Source organism: Mustela nigripes, chromosome 9, assembly GCF_022355385.1.
Source record: "Mustela nigripes isolate SB6536 chromosome 9, MUSNIG.SB6536, whole genome shotgun sequence".
NCBI classification, from domain to species: Eukaryota; Metazoa; Chordata; class Mammalia; order Carnivora; family Mustelidae; genus Mustela; species Mustela nigripes.
Window position 1 is genome coordinate 12,007,196 of NC_081565.1, and position 23,322 is coordinate 12,030,517.

The 23,322-nt window shown below is 41.1% G+C and overlaps 2 protein-coding genes across 2 annotated transcripts; both read right to left on the reverse strand.

Moving 5' to 3' along the window:
- Positions 1-10,606: 10,606 nt before the first annotated feature.
- On the reverse strand, positions 10,607-11,602 carry LOC132024970 (olfactory receptor 1N2). Its single transcript, XM_059412158.1, has one exon. It carries the CDS (start codon positions 11,558-11,560, stop codon positions 10,607-10,609), a length of 954 nt encoding a protein of 317 aa, XP_059268141.1. The 5' UTR covers positions 11,561-11,602.
- Positions 11,603-17,026: 5,424 nt separating this feature from the next.
- On the reverse strand, positions 17,027-17,968 carry LOC132025024 (olfactory receptor 1J4). The gene has a single exon (XM_059412208.1). It carries the CDS (start codon positions 17,966-17,968, stop codon positions 17,027-17,029), a length of 942 nt encoding a protein of 313 aa, XP_059268191.1.
- Between the last annotated feature and the right edge of the window lie 5,354 nt (positions 17,969-23,322).

The following is a 23,322-nucleotide window of genomic DNA, read 5'->3' on the forward strand; positions in this document are numbered from 1 at the left end:
TGTGAAGGAGCAGGAGGCTGACTGAGGACAAAGCAAAGGCTGGCGCCTCGCACCCCCCCCCTTCACCCACTCCCCTCCATATGTGTGGCATTCCTCAGGCACCCCTGACTGCCATAAAATGATAAATGGTTAACTTGCTGAGATCACAATCCTGCAAGACAGGAGTCTCCCTTGGTTTGCAAATGTCCTTGAGATTTACAAACAAAGAAGTTACCTTATCAATAGCCCAATTTCCAGGGACACAGAACTCAGTTCCTCAAGCCCTAATGTCACCCTCCCCTCCATGAAAAACGGAAGGAGGCGGAGGTAGAAGGAAAAGTAAATAAAGTTAAATTTCTTTTAAACCTAAATCTCATTAACAAGGATGCTTGATAGCAGGAGTGTAACATTCCACCAGGAGACTCCCAATTGTCTTTACTTGATAGTAACCAGGCCTTCAATATCCTGATAGTGCTTTTTTCAGCATGCGTGGGCTAACCGGCCAGTTCTGCTTCTGTAAGATTGCTTTGTCTGCTTTTGCGCGGGGTCCCCTGACCCAATTCACTGACGCCAAGTATGCCTGTTCAAACTGTCAATCAATCAGCTCAGCCCCACCCGAAACTTGTTTGTACCTGTCTATAAAAACCCTGCACCAACCCAGCTCTGGACCTCTCGGCGTTATCGGCAACGAGCGGCGCAGAGGTCCAGGTTCGAACCTGCAATAAACGACCCTTGCTGATTGGCTTTGACTCACGTCTCTGGTGGTCTTTTAAGGTGGGGGGTAATATTCAATTGGCATTTCATCTGGCCTTGATACTGTCACTCTAGTCACGGCAGTCAGTAACTCAGAAGGAAGTTAAATATAACTTCCTGGGTAAAATGTCCAGGCATCTGTTTTTTCATCTGAACTTGAGATTGTCTTGGCCCAAGTATGTTGTCCCATATTCTAACCCTTCTGTGTGTTATGGTCCTCATAATGTTAGGGTCCTCCTGTTCATCCCTGTCGTAGATGGGATAGCAGAAAAGGAATTTGTCCCAAATGAAGCAGCTGGTAAACACCTTTTCTGCTATTCCCACTAACTCAGTCAGATTCTTCCCTTCAAATCCTTCAATTTTCTGAACTTTCCTCCTTATATCTGGGGCTGACTGACTGGCAAAAGCAAGATTCACTGCCCTCTGATTTTTGGGTGCCTCAGGGTTGATCAGGCTATACATTTTATAGGTTTCAATAGGCCTTTCTAGGAAAGCTCCTGGAGATTCATTCTTACCTTGAGTCACCGTCCTAATTCTGGTTTAGTCTGAGTGCAGCTTTTACTTCTGGAAATTCTTACCCATTTCAGTTCCAGGATTTCAACATATCAAAGACCTGTATTTGTTCTGAAAGTCTCCCATATGTATTTCCTTTAAGGCGGAATTCTTCTTACAAGAGAATTAAAACAATTACAAATGACAAAAACTCAGAATAGATATGGTTAAATATCAAGTGATGACCCCTATCAAAACATTAAAACTTTAGGAAATGTATAGAACCTCTGGAGTAGTTACAGCATTTACCCAAATGTAACCCAAATCATTGATTTAGCAGTACTTCCTGAGTAACTTAGCATATCAAGGAAAAGTCTTATGAGTCAAAGAGATCTCATTTACAATTCTAGGCAGGCAAAGAGAAAACCATTTACATTTTCTTAGAAACATCTCAATCTCTAGTGAAGACTAAATATTAACCAATTGTGAACTGTTGCAATAGCAATTAAGCACAAAACATGTTTATCAACAGATTTCAAAAGCACAAACCCAGTTCCAGCAACCAGCGCCCTAGCATTTTATCCCATTTGTCATTCAAGCAAAACTTCAAAGCTTCAGGTTACCAAAGACTCTGAAAGCCACTTTAACAATTACCCACTAAATCCCTGAGACAGACAATCAACCATCAGTTCAGTCATCTCTTTGCTAAAAGATTTCACGTTCCACCTGGGCCCACTCCACTTCAGATACCATGCTTTCCCACCAGCAAGGGGGAGGGGTTAGGCAGTCCACATCATGCCACAGAAGGCAAGGAATTCCCCGAAACAAAGGGAGTTTCAGCAGCTGCTTGGGAATATTCCTTAAAGTCTCTGTCTCAAGTTAGACTAACCCCAGTTGGCTCCAGTTATAGCCCTTAACACAGGAAATGAGTGAGGGAGAAGCTCCACATATATTATGAGGAGCAGAGAGATGAAAGTCAGAGTCCCCTTACTCTCTGCTTGCCCCTTTCCTTCAAACACAACAAACAACACAACAGACAACAAAAAGACAACACAAAGACAACCACAGACCTAGCAGTCCTTACCCAGAACCTGCCACCATTGGGGACTTTCTGGTGACCGCCTAGGGGGACTCAAACCTCCCGACTGCCTAGGGGGACTCGAACCCCTGGAGACCTAGACTGAGTCCCTAGGGGACTCAAATGCCCCCACCACCCAGGGGGACTCAAACCCCTGGAGACTGCCCAGGGGGACTCGAACCCCCAGAGACCACTAGGGGGACTCAAACCCCCAGAGACTGCCTAGGGGGACTCGAACCCCCTGGCAGGCCCCTGACTGCCCAGGGGGACTCAAACCCCCTGGTAGGCCCCTGACTGCCCAGGGGGACCCCAACCCCCTGGCAATCCTCTGGCTGCCTAGGGGGACTCGAACCCCCCAGCAGGTCCCTGACTGCCCAGGGGGATTCGAACCCCCAGTGACCACCTAGGGGGACTCAAACCCCCTGACCATCAAGGGGGATTCGAAACCCCTGTTGATCTACCAGTAGAGGGAAGGGGCATCCCTGCATCCACTCCAGCTGGGGAACATGGCTGCGTCCAGCTTCTCCCCAGTGGGACATACCCTGGAGCTCCGTAACCAGACAGATAGGATCCCGTGATCTTACCTCCAGAGGCTTTTCCCTAGAAATTCTGATGCTAGCTCAGTTCTTGTTGTTTGATCCCGGATGAGCCCCCATTGTTAGGGTCCCTCAATAATGGGTCCGTGAACAAAGGAACTAGGCTGATACAAAGCGAAGGTCAAGCAAAGCTTTATTTCATGCCAAGCATCAAGAATCAAACCGACCGGCTGGGGCCACCTCTTACAAAGAGGCAATGACCCTTCCCAGCATCACAGACTAATTATAGAGGTGGTTGAGCTTGGCTATACACAGGTGGTCAATGAAATTGCAATACACAGGGAAAACTGCACAGTCATGCTAGGTCGGCAATACGGGTGGCCAATTGAATTTCAATTTACCATAGTAAATATATGCGTGCCCTACTGATTGGATGTCTCCACCCAGCCTGGCCCACCCTTGTATCAGGTCTTTGCAAGTAAGTTCCTCTGGGAGGGGCAGGGTCAATCCAAGTTCACTACAAATGGCTCCCTCTGGCTAATCAGGCCCTTACAATAAAATGTAATGAGCGAGGGGCACCTGGGTGGCTCAGTGGGTTAAGCCTCTGCCTTCAGTCTAGGTCATGATCTCAGGGTCCTGGGATTGAGCTCCACATTGGGCTCTCTGCTTGGCAGGGAGCCTGCTTCTCTCTCTCTCTCCCTGCTTCTCTGCCTACTTGTGATCTCTCTCTCTCTCTCTGTGTCAAATAAAATAAATAAAATCTTAAAAAAAATGTAACGAGAGTCTTATCAAACAGAAATTCTGAATTTTAATGTAAACCAATTTATCAGTTTTGGGTGATTTATTTGTGACATTCACCAAACATTTAATATATATTTGGTTTATTTTATTTTGGTTCTGTTTAGAATTCCATTATGTGATTATACCTCGATTTCTAGCCCATTATAATGGGGGTGAGCATTTAGGTTTTTTCCAATTTGGGACTATTATGAATAAGGCTGATGTGCATATTCTTGTAAATATCTTTTGAGAGGCATATATATGTAGTTCTCTTGATTACATGACAAGGAATGCAAATGCTGTGGCATGGGGAGTATATTTGAGGGTACTGCCCAGTGGCACTCCAGAGGGTTTATAGCAATGCATACCCCCATTTGTAGCCTAAGGAGGTTTTAGTTCTACATCTTCTGTAAGACTCAGATTGTTAATCTTTTAAATGTTCACAATGCTGGTGGGTGTGTAATAGTATCTTATTGTGGTTTTCAATTTGGGTTTCTTTTATATCATCTGAATTTGAACACCATTTAATATGTACATTTTTCATTTGGAAATCTTCTTGTGTGAAGTAGCTATTCAAATCACGTGCTTATTTTTCTATTGCATTTTCTTTCTTTTCTCTTGTTGATTTGAAGGATCTTTCCTGTATTCTGAATTTGATTTATTTGTTAAAGATAGATGGATAGATAAGGAGAGAGGAAAAGCAAAAAGGAGGGAGTGAGAGAGAGAATCTTCTACTCTGTGTGTTGCCCTTCCACTGTCTAAATGGAATAAATGATATATTTTGATGAATAACAAATCATAAATGTAATATACTTTAGCTATCTGTTTGTTCCTTGATGATGAGTAATCTTTGTATTTTGTGTTAATCTGGCCAAATATATAAAAATATTCTATGTTATTTCCAAAATGCTCTTGTCTTTTACCTTATATATAGTTAGATCTATTATTATCCCTCTGGAAGTAATTTTTTTAATACTGAGAGTTATAATTCATCTTTCTTCCATAAAGACACACAGTTCCTTTAGTGTCATTTGTTGGAAAGGCCATCCTTTCTTCACTGCATATCACTTTCACTCACTGTAAGGTCACCTTTGCTCCCTCTGTGTGTGTATATGAATAGCCACACATACAAGTCTTTGTGTGACATTTTTGTTTGTCTTGGCTAAGTACTTAGGAGTGGAATTGTTGGGTCAAGTGTATCTTTAACTTTATGATAAACTGCCAAACTGTTGCCCAGAATGGCTCAACAGTTGCATTACTACCAGCATGTATGAGAATTCCACTCTCCAACGTCCTCACCAGCTGTTGTTGGAACTTAAGGCATTCTAGTGGGTTCATCACCATATGTTCTAGTGGCTTTCATTTCCATTTGTCTAATGACCAATGATGTGGAGTGTCTTTACACATGCTGATTTGCTATGTATCTTCTTTCATGAAATACCTGTTTAATTCTTTTACATGTACTTTTATAAATAATTAGGTTGCTTGTCCTCTGTATATATTCTGGATTCTAGTCTTTATAAGAAATACAAATTCTATAAAGAACTTATCAAACTCAACACGCAAAGAACAAATAATCCAATCAAGCATTCAGCAGAAGACATGAACAGATATTTCTGCAAAGAAGATATCTAGATGCCCAACAGACACATGAAAAAGTGCTCAGCATCACTTGGCATCAGGGAAATACAAATCAAAACCACAATAGGATACCATCTCACACCAATCAGAATGGCTGAAAATTGGCTAAAATGAGTCAAGAAATGACAGATGTTGGTGAGGATGCAGAGAAAGGGGAACCCTCTTACACTGTTGATGGAAATGCAGACTTAGAGCATGATCTTTAGTTTGACTATCGAAATATTTACCCTTTTCCTGGGAATTCCTTTTCCATATTTTTTGTGAGTGCTCTTGGCATGTTATGGTCTTTAGCACCAATCCATATGCCCTGAAAACTCTAATATCTAAATATTAAATATCTCAGTACTAAATATCAGTACTCAGTACTAAATATCTCAGAACTTTGTTCCTCTGCCTTGACAATAGAAGAATGTAAATTACTGCAGATCAGACATATCAATTTAGGGGAAGAGAAAAGTTGTTCTTCAATATTTTAATTTTTTTCTTTTCTTTTTAAATTTATTTTTTATTTATTTTCAGCATAACAGTATTCATTATTTTTGCACCACACCCAGTGCTCCATGCAATCTGTGCCCTCTCTAATACCCACCACCTGGTTCCCCCAACCTCCCACCCCCCTGCCACTTCAAACCCCTCAGATTGTTTTTCAGAGTCCATTTTTTTATTAATAAATATTTGAGAAATAATCAGCTGGCACTCTCCATCCAATCTGACCTTGTTCTGCTCTACCTTCCTATATTTCAAAAGCTGGAAAGAAGAAAGGAATACTTTTCCCAGACTCCTTTGCAGGTCAGGTCCTAGATATGAATTTAGTTCTATTGAATAGATGCACTTATGTGAAATTTGGAATATTGAAATGAGATGAAGGGCATTTGTTTGTTGTTGTTGTTTGTTTTTGTTTTTGCCTTTTCTACTGACAGATGCATTAATGGAGCATTTTTTCAATAGCAGAATTTCAGTGTCCAATCAGTAGTTACATAATGCTGAGAGGCAGTTACATTGAGAATAGTAACTGGATCCCACTTTTCTGGGTCCAGCCATCAAGTTAGTTGATATCAAGAGGTAGTTTTGATGTTGATTCCCATTATTTGGGTCACAGCTGCACTGATATTCTCTTGAATTCAATAGTTCCAGTGGCAACCTTCTGATTCCCCACCTTCTTGATTACATAAGAGATGGTAGTACTTCACATTGGTCACATTATTAGTTCTTTTTTTTTTTAAGATTTTATTTATTTATTTGATGGACAGAGATCACAAGTAGGCAGAGAGGCAGGTAGAGAGGGAAGGGGAAGCAGACTCCCTGCTGAGCAGAGAGCACGATGTGGGGCTCAATCCCAGGACCACGGGGTCATGACCTGATCCAAAGGCAGAAGCTTTAACCCACTGAGCCGCCCAGGCGCCCCTAATTACTGTTCTTAAGATTATTCCTGAAGACATCCTAGAGACATTCTATAAAACTGAATGACTTTGTAAGGACCCAATTTCCTAAATTAACTTAATTTCTGCTTAAAATACCAAAGTGGTTTCTTATTGCTACCCTGAACCTTGATTAATAAAATAGATAATGAAATGTAGACTTAATGCTGGAATAATTATGATGTCAGGCCCCTTATGCTTGTGTAGTTAGACAGGAAACTTTTCAGTGCCAAATGAAAACATCACAACTGATTTCTAATACAGATGGAATAATTACTTTTATTTTTTTAAGTACTTCATTTTCTTTAAAAAGCACCCTACTTTCCCTTGTAGCAGAATACAGATGGTTGGTGGTTCAACTTCATGATTTTTTCACAGTACATGGTGCAAAAGTGATATGCATTCAGTACAAACAGTACTTTGAATTTTGATCTTTTCCTGGGCTAGCAATATGTGGCACATATCATGATGCTCTCTTGGGATGCCAGCAGCAGCATCTCCCAGTCAGCCATGTGATCAACAGGGGAAACAGCCCATACACTTGGAACCATTCCATCCCATAGCACCATCCTCCTTTTCATTTTCAGTATACTATTCAATAAAGTACATAAGATATTTAACACTTTGTCATAAAATAAACTTTGTGTTAGATGATTTGCCCAACTGTAGACTAAGCTAAGTGTTCTGAGCATGTTTAAGGTAGGCTGGGCTGAGCTATGATGCTCAGTAGGTGAGGTGAGGTGTATTAAATGAATTTTCCACTTAGGATATTTTCAACTTACAACGGTCTTATCAGGACACAGCCCCAGTGTATGTCATGGAAAACCTGTTTACATTATTCTATGTTAAAAATGTGTTATCAAATAACTGGAAAGTCCACACACTATCCATTGTACTGACATAGTATAATTTAATTAACCAAGCTGCAGTTGTTGAAATTTGGGTGGTTTCTGTTTCTCTTATGACTAACATCATTATTTATAAATTCTTAACAATACTGTTGTACTATTTCCTTGAAAAGAGTAGGTCATAAGGTACAAATATTTTTGTGCTCATAATATTTATTATGAACTTATTTCCTGGAAATCTATGCCAATTTATACTTTCAGTAGCACTTGAGAATATCTCCTTTATCTGCTTTTATACACCATCAATTATTGTCATTTAAAAACCCAATTATTTTAAACCCAGTATTTTAAAGTATAAATGTGGCATGGTGTTATTTCCAAAAGTCTTTCCATTATTATTCTGTACTATATGAAGGACTATTTCCATTCTTAGAATTTTATTAGTTGTAATTAGCTATCTATATCCCAGAAGATATAGTGGAATTCTTGGATATGTCATTAAAGTCTCTAAATTTTTGTATACAAAAGAAACACTTTTACTAGTTAACACATATTAAAGTTTGATTAAAATGACAGGTGACACATATGTAACTTCTAGGAAAAAAGTAAAGCACCAGTGACTATTTAAATTTATGGGGTCTCGATTTACAGTATGTATGCAGGCTTCCTTTCCAATTCATTCACTTTGCCTGAACAGTATCCCTCTTTATCTTCTGAGTCAGTTGTATTTGAAAATGGGGAAAGGAGAAACCGGTAGGGTGTACCCACCCTATATTTAGCTATGCTCCTGCATCTAAAATTTCTGGACTCAGAAATACCTTCAGAAATATCCTATCCATTTGAGATCCATTTGTTTTAAAAAGATCACCTTCCAAAATGTGAATGGTCCTCTGAAAGAATGAACCTTACTTACAAATTGAGTGCCTGTCTTTTAAGGGATATAATCATATTTGGCTCAGTGCTTCAGGAATGGGAGTTTGATCTGGGGTAGTCTATTAATGCAGGGCAGGAAGCAGACTGAATAGATGGTGAACAGCATGGTGAACCTGGATGACAGGAGGACGGAGGTGGGAATATTCCAGGGAGGAAATTGGTCCAGAAAAAGGGGGCTTACTGACAAACACAAAACTTGCTCTTTTAAGCTTTGCTTTCTTACTGGAAATTGCGGTAGTAGATTGCTGTAGTCAGAGCCAAGTAACCTACTTCAAGGCCAGGAGGCTCTAGTCTGGTTTGCCTGGCTGTCATGTTCTTCCTACCTCTTCTATCCAAGAAGAAAGGACAGAGGGGAGAAGGGATGATGGTCAAAGGGAAACATACAAAGGTGCAGTCTTCTTCCTTCATGATCTTCCTTTCAAAGCAAGATCTATTGTACGAGACATCAAAAAGTCACACCCTCCCTTTTTAAAAAGAATTATTTATTTATTTTAGAGAGAGAAAGTGGGGTGGAGGGGCAGAGGGAGAGGGAGAGAATATTAAGCAGCCCCCACACTGAGCATGGAACCTGACATGGGGCTCAAACTCATGACCCTGAGATCATCACCCCAGCCAAAACCAAGAATTGGATGCTCAAAAGTCTGGGCTACTCAGGCAATTCATACACCCTCCTTTTTAAAAAAAAAAAAAAAAAAAAAAAAAGCAAGCTTGATCCAGGCAGCATTGGGCCCCAGGCTCAGTGGGGAGTTTGCTTGAGATTCTATCTCACCCTCTGCCCCTCCCCCACCTCACTCTCTCTTCCTAAAATAAATAAATAAGTCTTTTGGAAAAAAAATAAAAATAAAAACTTGATCCAGGATGAACTTGACCTTGAAACTTTGGAGAGCTCTGTTTGGGGGTACTTCTTTATCTCTCTGGAGTGACTTGCTAGTCATTAGAATATTTTTGTGCCAGCCCTCAAATTTCATTTCCTGCCTCCAAAAACATCTATATTGGGAACATTTTTATCTAGAATTTTCAAAACATTTAAATATTTAAAAAATAGTAAACTGATGGAGAGGAGAAGGGAGTTGAGGGAAATTGGAAGGGGAGGTGAACCATGAGAGACTATGGACTCTGAAAAACAACCTGAGGGTTTTGAAGGGGCGGGGGTTGGGAGGTTGGGGGAACCAGGTGGTGGGTATTATAGAGGGTATGGTTTGCATGGAGCACTCGATGTGGTGCAAAAATAATGAATACTGTTATGATGAAAAATAAATAAATAAATAAATAAATAAATAAATAAATAAAATAGTAACCTGTAATCCGACTGCAAAAAAATAATCTTTGTTAAGCTTGTGGCTTCTTGGAACACCCATTTCTACCAGACTAACTTTCTTCAAATTATTGCTCTAAAATTTCTAGCACACTTGATTTATGGTTTTGTATTTGTATTTTGATTTTTTTATGAAAAAATTCAGAGGATAAATCATGTACTTAGTAGAAAATTGGCACACAGTAGGCACACATAAATATCGACTCTGTTTCCTCTAGAATAAGAGAAAGGAGTGTTCTTAAGTTAAAGAAATAAAATATTATGGAAATTATATATTAATTTAATTCTTTACTTCTTATCATGATCATTCAGTATTTGTCATGATCTCCACAATGTGGTGTGGTAAAAAGAGGATGGGTATTGGAATCAAGCTTACCTGGTTTGGGGAAGCTGTTTACATTCTGACTCACACTTTTCACAATCCTACTTCAAAGAACTGTTATGAAGAACAGTAAGGAACCTGATAGATACTCAGTACATGTTTGTATTCTTATCCCTTTACCTTGTGCCATAGAACACAAGGGGAGGGTTACTTGGCTCTAGAACATGAATCATATCCCTTAGTCCACTCTGGCTAATAATCTGGTTTTAGAGGTGAGGAAGGGGGAATGGTGTCCTGCCCTTAGTGATGGATGCTTCACTGGGATCAAGAGAGAGAGAGCGAGACAGAAGTTCTCATTCTAGAGTCAAGTAAAGGAGTGGAACTCTCCTTTTCATTACATCCCTAACCCTGAGTTAGTGATAATCTTCCCCTAAAAATCAGTCAGAATGGTGGAATCACTGAAATAATGAAGGGCAGGGATTGATTGGAATACCAGGATGAGGCATCCCTGTCATGGTAAGAGGGACATTTTTCCATTACCAAATAGTTTACCCAAGGCCTCCTTCATGTCTCTGTTCCTCAAGCTGTAGATGAATGGGTTTAACATGGGGATAATCACCATGTAGAGAATGGCAGCCCTACTTTCACTCTCCGCCGAGTGAGTTGATGGAGGAAGTAAATAAACACCCATCAGAGACCCATAGAAGAGCAGGACCACTGTGAGGTGGGAACCACAGGTAGAGAAGGCTTTCCATCGCCCTCCAGGAGTTGAGATGCCAAACACAGCCCAGGAAATGCGGCCATAGGAGAGGACAATCAACATGAGGGGAGCAGTGAGGAACATTAGGCCCATGGTGATGATCATCAGCTCATTAATGCGAGTGTCTGAGCAGGCAAGCTTCAGCAGAGCACTGGGATCACAGTAAAAGTGAGGAATGGCCTTGTGGGCACAGAAGGCCACACGGGTCAGCAGCAGTGTGTGCATCAGTGCAGGGCAGTTGGTTAGCATCCAGCACATGACCAGCATTAGTACACAGAGTTGGGGACTCATAGCTGTGCTGTAATGGAGTGGCTGGCAGATGGCCACATAGCGGTCGTATGCCATCACAGCCAGCAGGCAGTTGTCAAGGCCACCAAACATAAGGAGGAAATACAGCTGTGCAAGGCACCCAGAATAAGAGATGGTCCGACTCTGGGTATGAATGTTGGCCAGCATTTTGGGGACTGAAGCAGAAGTGAAACAGGCATCAGTTAATGATAGATTGGCTAGGAAAAAGTACATGGGAGTATGAAGGTGTGGGCTAGAGCTTATGGCCAGGATGATAAGCAGGTTCCCTGTCATGGTGACCAGGTACATGCCCAGGAAGATGCCAAATAGGAGTCGTTGCTCCTCTGGCTTCTCAGAGAGTCCCAGAAGGAGGAAGTCTGAAGCAGCTGTTTGGTTCACTTGGCTTGGTTTTCCCATCCTTTGTAGTTCTTCTTATCTGTTCAGATAAAGCCCTTCCATATGTTAGTATTTAATTACTAGATCAGTCACAGATGTGTATCTGTGTAGCCAGAACTATATGGGAAGGGGGGGGGGAATACATGGACCTTGCCAATGAGAATTGGGATGAAAGAAAACACCCATGGAACACTGGAAGGCAAGACAATACCCATACCCATACAAATGCAAATTTTGCTTTTTGTGTTACAGTAGGGTCCAGAGAAGAGATTAGTTTGGCCAGAGAAGTCAGTATGGGCTATAGCAGGAGGTAAGAATTGAGCATAATCTTGAAGGCAAGATTGGAAAAGTCATTTATGTTTACCAGTTGGAAAGGAAATAGATGATCTCCCTTGCTGCCTCTCCCCCAACACACACACACACACACACACACACACACACACACACATAGACAAAACAGCCTCCTCTCTACTTGCCTTCCCCAATCTCTAGAAATTGACCACACCATTCAGCTCCCATCCCTGTGCCCTTCCTTAAATGGTGGCACGGGGTATATAAGCTGGGGGCAGTGAGCGTCTGTGATATCCCATCCTCCCCATCCATCACTAGGACCTTCCCCTCCCTAAACAGGGAGGAGGCTGCATCTGCCTCCATCACTCTCTCTCTTTTGTCCTCTTCCCCTTCTGCTCTTCAGCACCTATTATTTGCTCTAGGAGCTTATACTTCAGTTGTCCTGGCCTCTTGTCATGACCCCTATTTGTTGAGACTGGTTAAATACCAGACACCTTCATGGTTTTGTCTTTACTCTTCACAAGGCTACAAAGTAGGTATCCTTGACAACCTTGTAAATGGTAAAACTGAGCTTCAGAGATATTTGGTGTGCTCAGATAACTAGTAAATGATATTCAAACACAGGTGTGTCTCTAGATCCTGTGCCTTCACCCCTGCAATTGTACCACATCTCCCTGATATTTCCTCAGGGGAAGGAAGGTGAAAGGAGCGAAGCTCTGGTTCCTTGGGTTTGAAAGTAGCTACTCTGTTCTTCTGCTCTCCTAGGGTTTGGAGGGAGCTGGTGTGAGAGGGCATTTGATAGTGGCCTTGTCGAAACTGGGACCTTAGAAGCTTCTGTGAACATTTAATCCTCTGTTCTTTGGTTCATAGAAAAGCTTGTGATCCTAGGCAGAGACTTAGCTCATATCTACCCAGGAAACTTGTGCTTAGCTGTTGGGTTATGAACAGAGGGTGGTGTGTGTGTGTGTGTGTGTGTGTGTGTGTGTGTGTGTGTGTGGTCCCTTCCAGATTCTCACCTGTGAGACCTTGAGTCAGTGTCAGGCATCTTCAGATTTTCCATTTCTCTCTCTTGGTTTGATAATTCACAATGAGGAAGTGCTGGGACCTTTCAGACTCAGTCAGTGAAGATGGGGTCTGTTGAGTCTGGGGTTCACTAGGAACACGGAGTGTATGATTAATTTTGACTCCCCTAGGCCTGAAAAGACAAGAATCTTTGTCAAGGTTTTAAAGGCTCCTGGAACACCATTTCCCAAAGTGCTCATTAGAGCCAACCTCAGTGTCATCGTGCAGCCTGTCCTCCAGCCAACTCTGGCTAGGTCTTGGGGGAACAGAAAGAGGGCATCTCTTTCCCAGGGGTTAAGCTCATATGTGGATCTCAGGAGAGTGATTCTGAGACCTCTTTCTGGGATACAGTGCACTTCAGCCTGAGCGGCAGGCCTCCTAGGAACTCATGCTTATGTACTAGACAGTTTAATGCCTGTTCCATACCCTAGGTAGAACTGGATTGAGGGAGATGTCAGGAGTATAAATTATAATGTGACTATTTCTGCTGGTGATTTTCCTAAACAGAGTAATCCTAGCATGAAACAAACTCCTTAAGTCCTAAACTCTCAGTGAAATGAGGCAGCCTATATAGAGTAAGACAGCCATAATGCCTGATACAGAGCAATTGCTAAAAATGTTACATCTGCTGGATTTTTATGAATACTATTGAATTAATCCTGTTATTAATATTATTGAACACTTTCATTACACAATCTCAGTGATACTCACAGCAAGCTTAGGACACAGAAACTATTCTTATTCCCATTTTATAGGTGAGAAAACTGAGGTCCAGGGAGAACAATGACTTGACCAAGGTCATACAACTACTAAATGCAGGGGACAGAATTCCACCCTAGATTTGCATGACCCCTAGAGTCTATGCTCTTAACCATCACACATTATCTTAGTGTCATTGCTGGTTTTAATCACTAACAATTTCTTATGTATAAAATAATGTTGTTCTACTTGCATGTCTTTGGTTACTAGTGAGATTGAATATTTGTTTCTCTGATTTTTAACCATGGCAATTATTCCTCAAATTATCCTGCTATTATAGGATATATTATATTAAAGGACATATTATATTATATGTCCTTTCATCTACTTGGATGCTTGTGCTTTTTGAAATGAATGTTAAAGACCAAACAAATGAAAAAATTTTATTCTGGGTGTTTTTTTCTTTGCTTACCATTCCAACATGTATACAACTTTTAAAAATTATTTTTGCAGTAAAAATCAACAGATATCAAGATAAAAATCTTCTGCACAACAAAGAAAACAGTCAGCAAAACTAAGAGGCAACCCACAGAATGGAAGAAGATATTTGCAAATGACATTACAGATGAAGGACTGGTGTCCAAGATCTAGAAAGAATTTCTCAAACTCAACACCCCAAAAAACAAATAATCCTGTTGAGAAATGGTTTCACCTATTTTTGGAACATAAGGAAGAGCATGGAGGACATTAAGAGAAGGAAGGGAAAAATGAAGTAGGGGGGCAATGATGAATCATGAGAGACTGTGGACTCCAAGAAACAAACCGAGGGTTTTAGAAGGGAGGAGAGTGGGGAGCTGAGTTAGGCTGGTGATGGGTATTAAGGAGGGCACAGATTGCATAGAGAATTGGGTTTTATACACAAACAATGAATCTTGGAACACTACATCAAAAATTAATGACATTCTGTATGGTGACTAACATAACATAATTCAAAAAAAGAGAGAAAGAAATGGGCAGAAGACATGAACTGACACTTCTCCAAAGAAGACATACAAATGGCTAACAGACACATGAAGAATTATTCAACATCACTAGCCACCAGGAAAATACAAATCAAAACCACAATGAGATACCACCTTATACCAGTTAGGTGGCAAAAATTAACAAGGCAGGAAACAACAAATGTTGGTGAGCATGTCGAGAAAGGGGAACCCTCTTACACTGTTGGTGGGAATTCATGCTGGTACAGCCACTCTGGAAAACAGTATGGAGTTTCCTCAATACATAAGGAATAGAGCTGCCCTACAACCTAACAATTGCACTACTAGGTATTTTCCCCAAAGATACAGATGTAGTGAAAAGAAAGGGCACCTGCACCCTAATGTTTATAGCAGCAATGTCCACAATAGTCAAACTGTGGAAGGAGCCAAGATGTCTTTCAATAGATGAATGGATAAAGAAGATGTGGTTCATATATACAATGCAATCCATTACTCAGCCATCAGAATGGATGAACACCTACCATTTGCATCAACATGGATGGAACTGGAGGAGATTACGCTGAGTAAAATAAGTCAAACAGAGAAGGACAATTACCATAGTTTCACTCATATTTGGAACATAAGAAATAGTGTGGAGGATGATAGGGGAAGGGAGGGAGAACTGAATGGGAAGATATCAGAGAGGGAGACAAACCATGAGAGACTCTGGGAAACAAATAGGGTTACAGAAGGGAAGGTTGGGAAGGATGGAGTAACCACATGATGGGTATTAAGAAGGGTATGTGCTGTTATGAGCACTGGGTGTTATATGCAACTAATAAATCACTGAACACTACATCTAAAACTAATAATGTACTATACAGTGGCTAATTGAACATAATAATATATACATGCATTAATATGTATACTATAAAAATATATAAAACTATATTGTTAAAAAAATAAAAACCCCAAGAGCCATCAATATGCTGCTTATAAGAGACTCATTTTAGACCCCAAAATACCTCCAGATTAAAAGCAAGAGGGTAGGAATCATTTATTGTGCTATTGGACATCAAAAGAAAGCTGAAGTATCCATCCTTATATCAGACAAACTAGATTTTAAATCAACTGATGTAACAAGAGAGGAAGAAGGGCACTATATCGCAGCTTTGAAGTAAAGCTTGAAATCCGGTAACGTGATGCCGCCAGTTTTATTTTTGTTTTTCAACATTTCCTTACTGATTTGGGGTCTCTTCTGATTCCATACAAATTTTTGGATTATTTGCTCCAGCTCTTTGAAGAATACCAGTGGAATTTTGATTGGAATGGCTTTAAAAATATAGATTGCTCTATTTTTAATTTCTTGAGGAATCTCCACACTGTTCTCCAAAGTGGCTGCACCAGCTTGCATTCCCACCAACAGTGTAAGAGGATTCCCCTTTCTCCACATCCCCTCCAACACATCCACTTATTTGTGGAGCATAACAAATAGCACGGAGGACAAGGGGAGTTACAGAGGAGAAGGGAGTTGAGGGAAATTGGTAGGGGAGGTGAACCATGAGAGACTATGCACTCTGAAAAAGAATCTGAGGGTTTTGAAGGGGCAGAGGGTGGGAGTTTGGGGGAACCAGGTGGTGGGTATTGGAGAGGGCACGGATTGCATGGAGCACTGGGTGTGTGCAAAAACAATGAATACTGTTACGTTGAAAATAAATTTTTAAAAAAGATGACTATAGATAACAATACTGTGTTGTGTACTTGATGTTTGCTATGAGAATAGGTCTTATATCTCCTCACCACACACACAATGATAAAATAAAATGATAACTATGTAGATGTGTTAGATATATTAATTAGCTTGATTGCAGTGATCATTTCACAACATGTACATATCAAAACATCAAGTTGTATACTTTAAATACATATAACATTTATACATAAACTATACTTAAATAAAGCCATTTAAGGGGGTGCCTGGGTGGCTCAGTGGGTTAAACCTCTGCCTTCAGCATGATCTCAGGGTCCTGGGATCGAGCCCCACATCAGGCTCTCTGCTCAGCGGGGAGCCTGCTTCCTCCTCTATCTCTGCCTGCCTCTGTCTACTTGTGATCTCTGTCTGTCAAATAAATAAATAAAATCTTTACAAAAAGCCATTTTTTAAAAAAGCCATTTAAGAAAAGAACTAGTAAATTCCCAGAGGAGAGGAGAGACATAAATTCTATTAGCTATGTGATATCACAATCTAATAGAAAAGAGCAATAATCAGTACTGTCAACTCAGGATTCACAGTTCATACTAAAGGACTGGTAGGAAAAGAGACAATAACTGTAACAGAATGTAATTGAAGTTATCAAATATTTACTGAGCACTTATTCTATACTGGCCTCAGGATTAGGAGTCTAACATCTGAAGATACATGAATACATACGTCTGTTATAAAGATGAGGAGATATCACTGACATAAGACTTTTGCCCTGTTGAAGAGTTTCTCCAGGGCCCCCTTCATGTCTCTGTTCCTTAGGCTATAAATGAAAGGATTAAGCAATGGAGTTACCACTGTGTACATCACAGAGGCAATTATGTTCTTTTCACTGGAACTGCTGGATGAGGGGAAAAAATAAAGCCCAATAATTGTCCCATAATATAAAGATACCACAGAGAGGTGGGAGCCACATGTGGACAAGGCTTTGAAGACCCCTCTGGCAGATGGAACCTTCAGAATGGTGGCTCCAATGTGGCCATAAGAGATCAAAATGCATATTAGTGGGAGGGTAATGACTGCCACTCCCACTGTGAAAATGACCAGCTCATTAAGTGATGTGTCTGAGCAGGAGAGCTTGAGCAGGACACCAAGGTCACAGAAGAAATGGGGGATGCTGTTGTCAGCACAAAAGGACAGTTGGGCTAAGAGAAGGGTGTGAGACAGGGCACTGGCACAGGAGAGGATCCAGGATACAGCTACTAGCAAGATACATACCCCTCCTCTCATGATGGTGGCATAATGGAGGGGGTGACAGATAGCCACATACCGATCATACGCCATTGAGGTGAGAAGGAAATTGTCCAGATCAGTAAAAAATATGAAAAAATACATCTGTGTTACACACCCTGCATAGAGGATGGATTGATCCTGGGTATGCATGTTTATCAACATCTTAGGGACAGTGACAGATGAGAAAGAGACATCCGTGAAGGCTAAGTGGCTGAGGAAGTAGTACATGGGTGTGTGGAGGCGAGAGTCCAGCCTGATGAGCAGGATGATGAGCAGGTTCCCCAGCACCGTGGTCAGATACATTCCCAGGAACAGGGTGAAGAACACACCCTGCTGCTCTGGACGGATGGGGAGTCCCAGGAGGAAGAACTCGGACACGCTGCTCTGATTCTCCAGCCTCATGCTTCTCTTGTTAAGGGTGGAGCTTCATGTCTGAGTGCCATGTGGTATATTAGAAAAATAATCCAATTAGAAATAGATTCACATTCTGACAATACCACCTCATGTTTGTGAGTTCTGGGTAAGTGACCCACTTTGAGTCTCAATTTTCTTATCTCCAAATCTGAGACATGACTATGAGCCTCAGTCATGAGAAAATAGCGAATATCAAGAAGATAACATTAGTGAAGCACCACCTGCAGATAGTTGGCTCAAATCAGTGTCAGTTTCCTGCCCTCTATTTCATGAGACTTCTTTATTTCTCCCTTTGGGCTGCTCACTCCCCTCAACAGGCCAATACTGAGTAGGGTTCATGTGCCACAAAGCCACTTCCTTGTGGGATTAAGATCTGATATAAGCAAAGGTCATATACATCAATGATGAAGTTGGGAATACAGATGAAGTCCAACCACATCCTGCCTGGTAGAGAATGACACCTCTGATAGCCCACTGTTTTGGACTTCTCCCATTTTCTCTCCATTCTGCCTGGTTTCCCTCATGCTTTATAATTAGGATTATTTCTTCCTAAACTAGTAAACTAACCTAGTCTATGGGATTTGAGATTTTAATAAAAATCCCATGGATACAACTTTATCATGTCTCTCTCTCTCTCTCTCTGCATAAACCTTTTATAAAGATCACATATGAACACTCCACAACATCCAGCCTTCTGGCCAATAGTACTTCAACCACAGCTTACCAATAACTGATATTTCTTTGACACTCAGGATGTGTGCTGTAGAGGGCAAAGCATGGGCTTTGTAATGAGACAGAATGGGTTAAAATCACCTTTCTGCTATTTGTCAGATCATGTCTTTGGGCAAGGCATTGCACCTCTTGGAGCCTCAAGTTTTCCTCTCTAAAACAAGGATACTAGTCCCTGAATCAAAAAGAGTTAAATAAGGTAATGCATGTAAAACACCTCACTCCTAGGAGGCATCCTACAAGAAGTGATATTGCTCCTATTAAGTATAAAATGCAAAGAACTCTAGTGAAAAAACTCAGGGTCTTATCTTCAGTGGAACCCAGAAAAATGTAACTGGGGCTAGTATCCAAGATCTATAAAGAACTTCTCAAACTCAACACCCAAAAAACTAGTAATCCAGTCAAGTAATAGGCAGAAGACATGAACAGACATTTCTCCAAAGAAGACATGTAAATGGCCATTGTAAATGGCCAACAGACACATGAAAAAAATGCTCCACATCACTTGGCATCAGGGAAATTCAAATCAAACCATATTGAGATACCACCATATACCAGTTAGAATGGCTAAAATTAACAAGACAGGAAACAAGAAATGTTGTATGGATGCAGAGAAAGGGGAACCCTCACTGTTGGTGGGAATGCAAGCTGGTATGGCCACTCTGGAAAACAGTATGGAGTTTCCTCAAGAAGTTAAAAATAGAGCTACCCTATGACCCAGAAACTGCATTACTAGGTATTTACCCCAAAGATAAAAATGTAGTGCAAAGAAGGGTCACCTACACCCCAGTGTTTATGACAACAATCTCCACAATAGCCAAATTGTGCAAAGAGCTAAGAAGTCCCTCACTGGATGAATGGATAAAGAAGATATTGTGTGTGTGGTAATAATATTCCACACACTAGACTATCACTCAGCCATCAGAAAGGATGAATACTTACCATTTACATCGATGTGGATGGAACTGGAGGTTATTATGCTGAGCAAAATAAGTCAATCAGAGAAAGACAATTATCATAATGTTTTCACTCATGTGGAATAGAGAACAGGGTCTGCAAAGGACCATAGGGAAAGGAGGGGAAAACAGAATGGCAAGTTGTCAGAGAGGGAGAAAAATCATGAGAAACTCTTAAGTATAGTGAACAAACTGAAGGTTGCCGGAGGGGCAGTAGGTGGGAGGATGGGGTAATTGGGTGATGAGCATTAAGGGGGGCACATGATGTGATGAGCACTGGGTGTTATACGCAACTGATAGATTATTGAACACTACCTCTGAAACTAATGATGTACTATTGGTTGGCAATTGAATTTAAAGTAGAAAAAATATACCTTCAGGGCACCTGGATGGCTCAGTGGGTTAAAGCCTCCACCTTTGGCTCAGGTCATGATTTCAGGGTCCTGGGATCCAGCCCTACATCGGGCTCTCTGCTCAGTGGGGAGCCTGCTTCCTCCTCTCTCTCTGCCTACTTGTGATCTCTGTCTGTCAAATAAATAAATAAAATCTTTTTAAAAATACCTTCAAGATAAAAATAAAAGAAAGAATAATCTTCCCTGGGCCCAAGGCTTGATGCTTTCTATGAAGGTATGAGACTATATTAGGGAATTCAGGCAGGAAATCATAAAACAGAATCTAAAAGACCTGTAATATAGGTACTTTGTAAAGCAAAAAAAGGAACCAAAGCTCTCTAAGTAGAAGTTGTCTTTCAAATATACTTTCAGGTGGAATCAACGATGCTGTCTAAAGGGGAGGGAGTGATCAGGGACTTTGAAGAGGAGCATTGGAAAGGTCTGGTTGACAGTGCCTGCAGTAAGAGCAGCTAGGAACCAAGCCACACTAACACTAACCAACTGAGAACTAGGATTCTGACTTCTAAGACTTGAATAATGAGATGGGGCCCCCAGCCTGGATCTGGTGATATGCCTACTAATTGTATGCCGCCAGCTGGCTCTCTTCCTCATCTCCCCAAGGTTTAGCGTTTAAGGTCTGAGAGTCAGTGGCCAGTGGTGAGTGTGGTATCCTTCTGTTTATGAACTAGTAATAAGAAGTGACTTCAGGGAGAGCATAGAGAAGTGATGAACGTGCACACACACACACACACACACACACACACACGCCTGCTCCTAATGAAGGATACTCAGTCCTGCTCTGAACTTCATGCACAAGTCATCTAGCTCCTGATAGTATGGATTTGGTTTCTCAGCTTCTTTCAGCACACCCAGGGGCCAGATTCAGCCTACAACTTCCGTGATCCTAAACCTCTCACTGACACAGAGAAAAGTCATGAGCCTGGAGCTTATGACTTCTTATCCTTCTTAAATCACCTGCTTCAGAAATGGAGATAGGAAGACTCCATTGACCCACCAGGGAAAGAGCCCCAGGAGACAGGACACCAAGCTCTAGGTTAGAGACCTGCATTGAACTAGGATTAATTGCTCAGTTCTCTTCTCTCTCCCTCCAGTACAGATGCCCTAGGGCAATGTCCCTAAACTTCAATGTTCAGCAGAACCTCCTGGGAGTTCGTTAAAGATGCACATCCCAGCCCCACCTCCAGAGATACTCATGCATGAGATCTGGAGACAGCTAATTTCGAGGCAGGTGGTTCTAAGGGAAGACTTTGAGAAACACCATCCTTAGGAAGAATATTAGAGTGTGAGGCCAAAATGAGATGCTGAAAGGTCCCTTTACTGGCCCTTGCTTGCCAGATTTCTGTTTCTCCTAGTTAGGATATCGTGGGATCCTACAGCTTCCATGATTTAAGTCTTCACAACAGTGCTCTTCAAATTGTAGTTCACAGATCTGCAGCATCAACGTCATGTGGAAACTTGTTAGAAATGCAAAATTGGGGGTCCCATCCCAGAACTACTGAATCAGAGCTCGTGGTAGTAGATTCCAGGAGCCTGTGTTTAAATAACCTCTCCAGGATTTTTTTTTTAATTTGAGTAATTTAAGTCGACAAACGATGTTAAATTAGTTCCAAGTGTACAACAGCGATTCAACTTCCCTATACATTATGCCATGTTCACCACAAGCATAGCTACCACCTGTCACCATACAACATTCTTGTTAACTATATTCCCTATGCTGTGCCTTTTATTCCTGTGACAGAAATGCACACTGAAGTTTGAGAAGCTTCGCTTTTACTCTTCACTTGGGAAGGTGGGGTATCTGTGGATAGTCAGTGCTGAACCTGGAGTGGCATTTGTAGGAAAGTAGTGATGTTTTCAGAGAGATGCACTATAATTTGGTTATATTTACAAAGAAGGCCAGCATGAAGCATGCTTTCACTTGTGATTGCATATGGGGGCTAAGCAGCAACAACCACACAGTGTTGGCAAAAGAGGGTTGGTGAGTCTTGATTTCCTACTGGGCCCTGTGTCTTCAGAGCTGCTGTTGTAACATTTTATATCATGGGCAGAGGGTAATACATTTCCTCTTATTCAGGTGACCAGCAGTTTGGATACTTTGATTTCAAAAGATCTAACAGATGTAAAGTGGCATCTCATTGTGGTTTTGATTTGTATTTCCCTGACAGCAAAATATCCATAAAGATGGAAAGAAAATCTGTTTAAGATACATAAGATTTACAAAAATGAGGCTTTTAAGTTTCTTTGACCCTTACCTTGCACATTTTTTCCCCTGGCAAGCATATAGGCATTTCACAGAAAGCCCCTGCGGTCTTGGAGACCGAACAATTACCACCATTAGTGTGGTTCTAGGGAAACAGGAAACAGTGGAAAGAACCTGTGCTCTCCAGGGGACACCCAGAGACCACTGCTCCATGAACAGGCACCCCTCTCCTGGGCCTTAATTCCCTTACGTGTACAGTGGGGACACTCAGCTGTTAGCTTCCCCCTTCCTCATCCTCCCACCATCTGCCTATGGTAGTTTCTATCTTCCTGGGCAGGTCATACAAGTCAAGAGATGTGACAGTGGGGTTTATTTATTTATTTAAAACAAATTACCCAGGGTATAGTGCATTGTTTTGATGTGATTTTCAGTGGTTCATTGTTTGCATATAGCACCCAGTGCTCATCGTGTCATGCACCTTCCTTAATGCTCATCATCGAGTTATCCCATTACAGTGGGGTACAAATGCTGGTGACCTTTGCAGACCTTACCCTGACTATACACATTTGTTTGGTCCATATAGTATTTTAAAACTGGGAAGCTCACATAAAAAGCCAATTGGGAGCTTTTATTAAAAATTGTAGGATTTACAAAAAAAAATACATAAGAGAGTGTAATGAAATGAAATAGCTAATTCTTTAGAGTCTGGGGCATGTTAAAGCCTGAGATTATGGGCCCAAAATATAAGGGTTTCCAAAAATCTCAAATAAGGGATAACCAAAACCAAATCATTGTATTATTCATGCCCCCAAGTTGCAGAAATAAGTAATAAAGTTAAGTTAGCATTTGCTGATCAAAAGGTATTTATAAAAGAGAGCATTGTTAATATGGGAATGAAATTCTGGACAACAAATATTTACCATGCACATCCAACATGCCACCATTTGCCTTAGAGTGGGAACATTAAAGTTTTAAAAATATTCAAATGGAAAATCAAATACACGCATCAACCAAAATGAGGTTTTGATTTAAATAAACGTTATA

What these genes read in the sequence shown, in the direction of transcription:
- LOC132024970 (XM_059412158.1), bottom strand. Translation starts at nt 11,560, where the DNA reads ATGGGAAAACCAAGCCAAGTGAACCAAACAGCTGCTTCAGACTTCCTC.
- LOC132025024 (XM_059412208.1), bottom strand. Translation starts at nt 17,968, where the DNA reads ATGAGGCTGGAGAATCAGAGCAGCGTGTCCGAGTTCTTCCTCCTGGGA.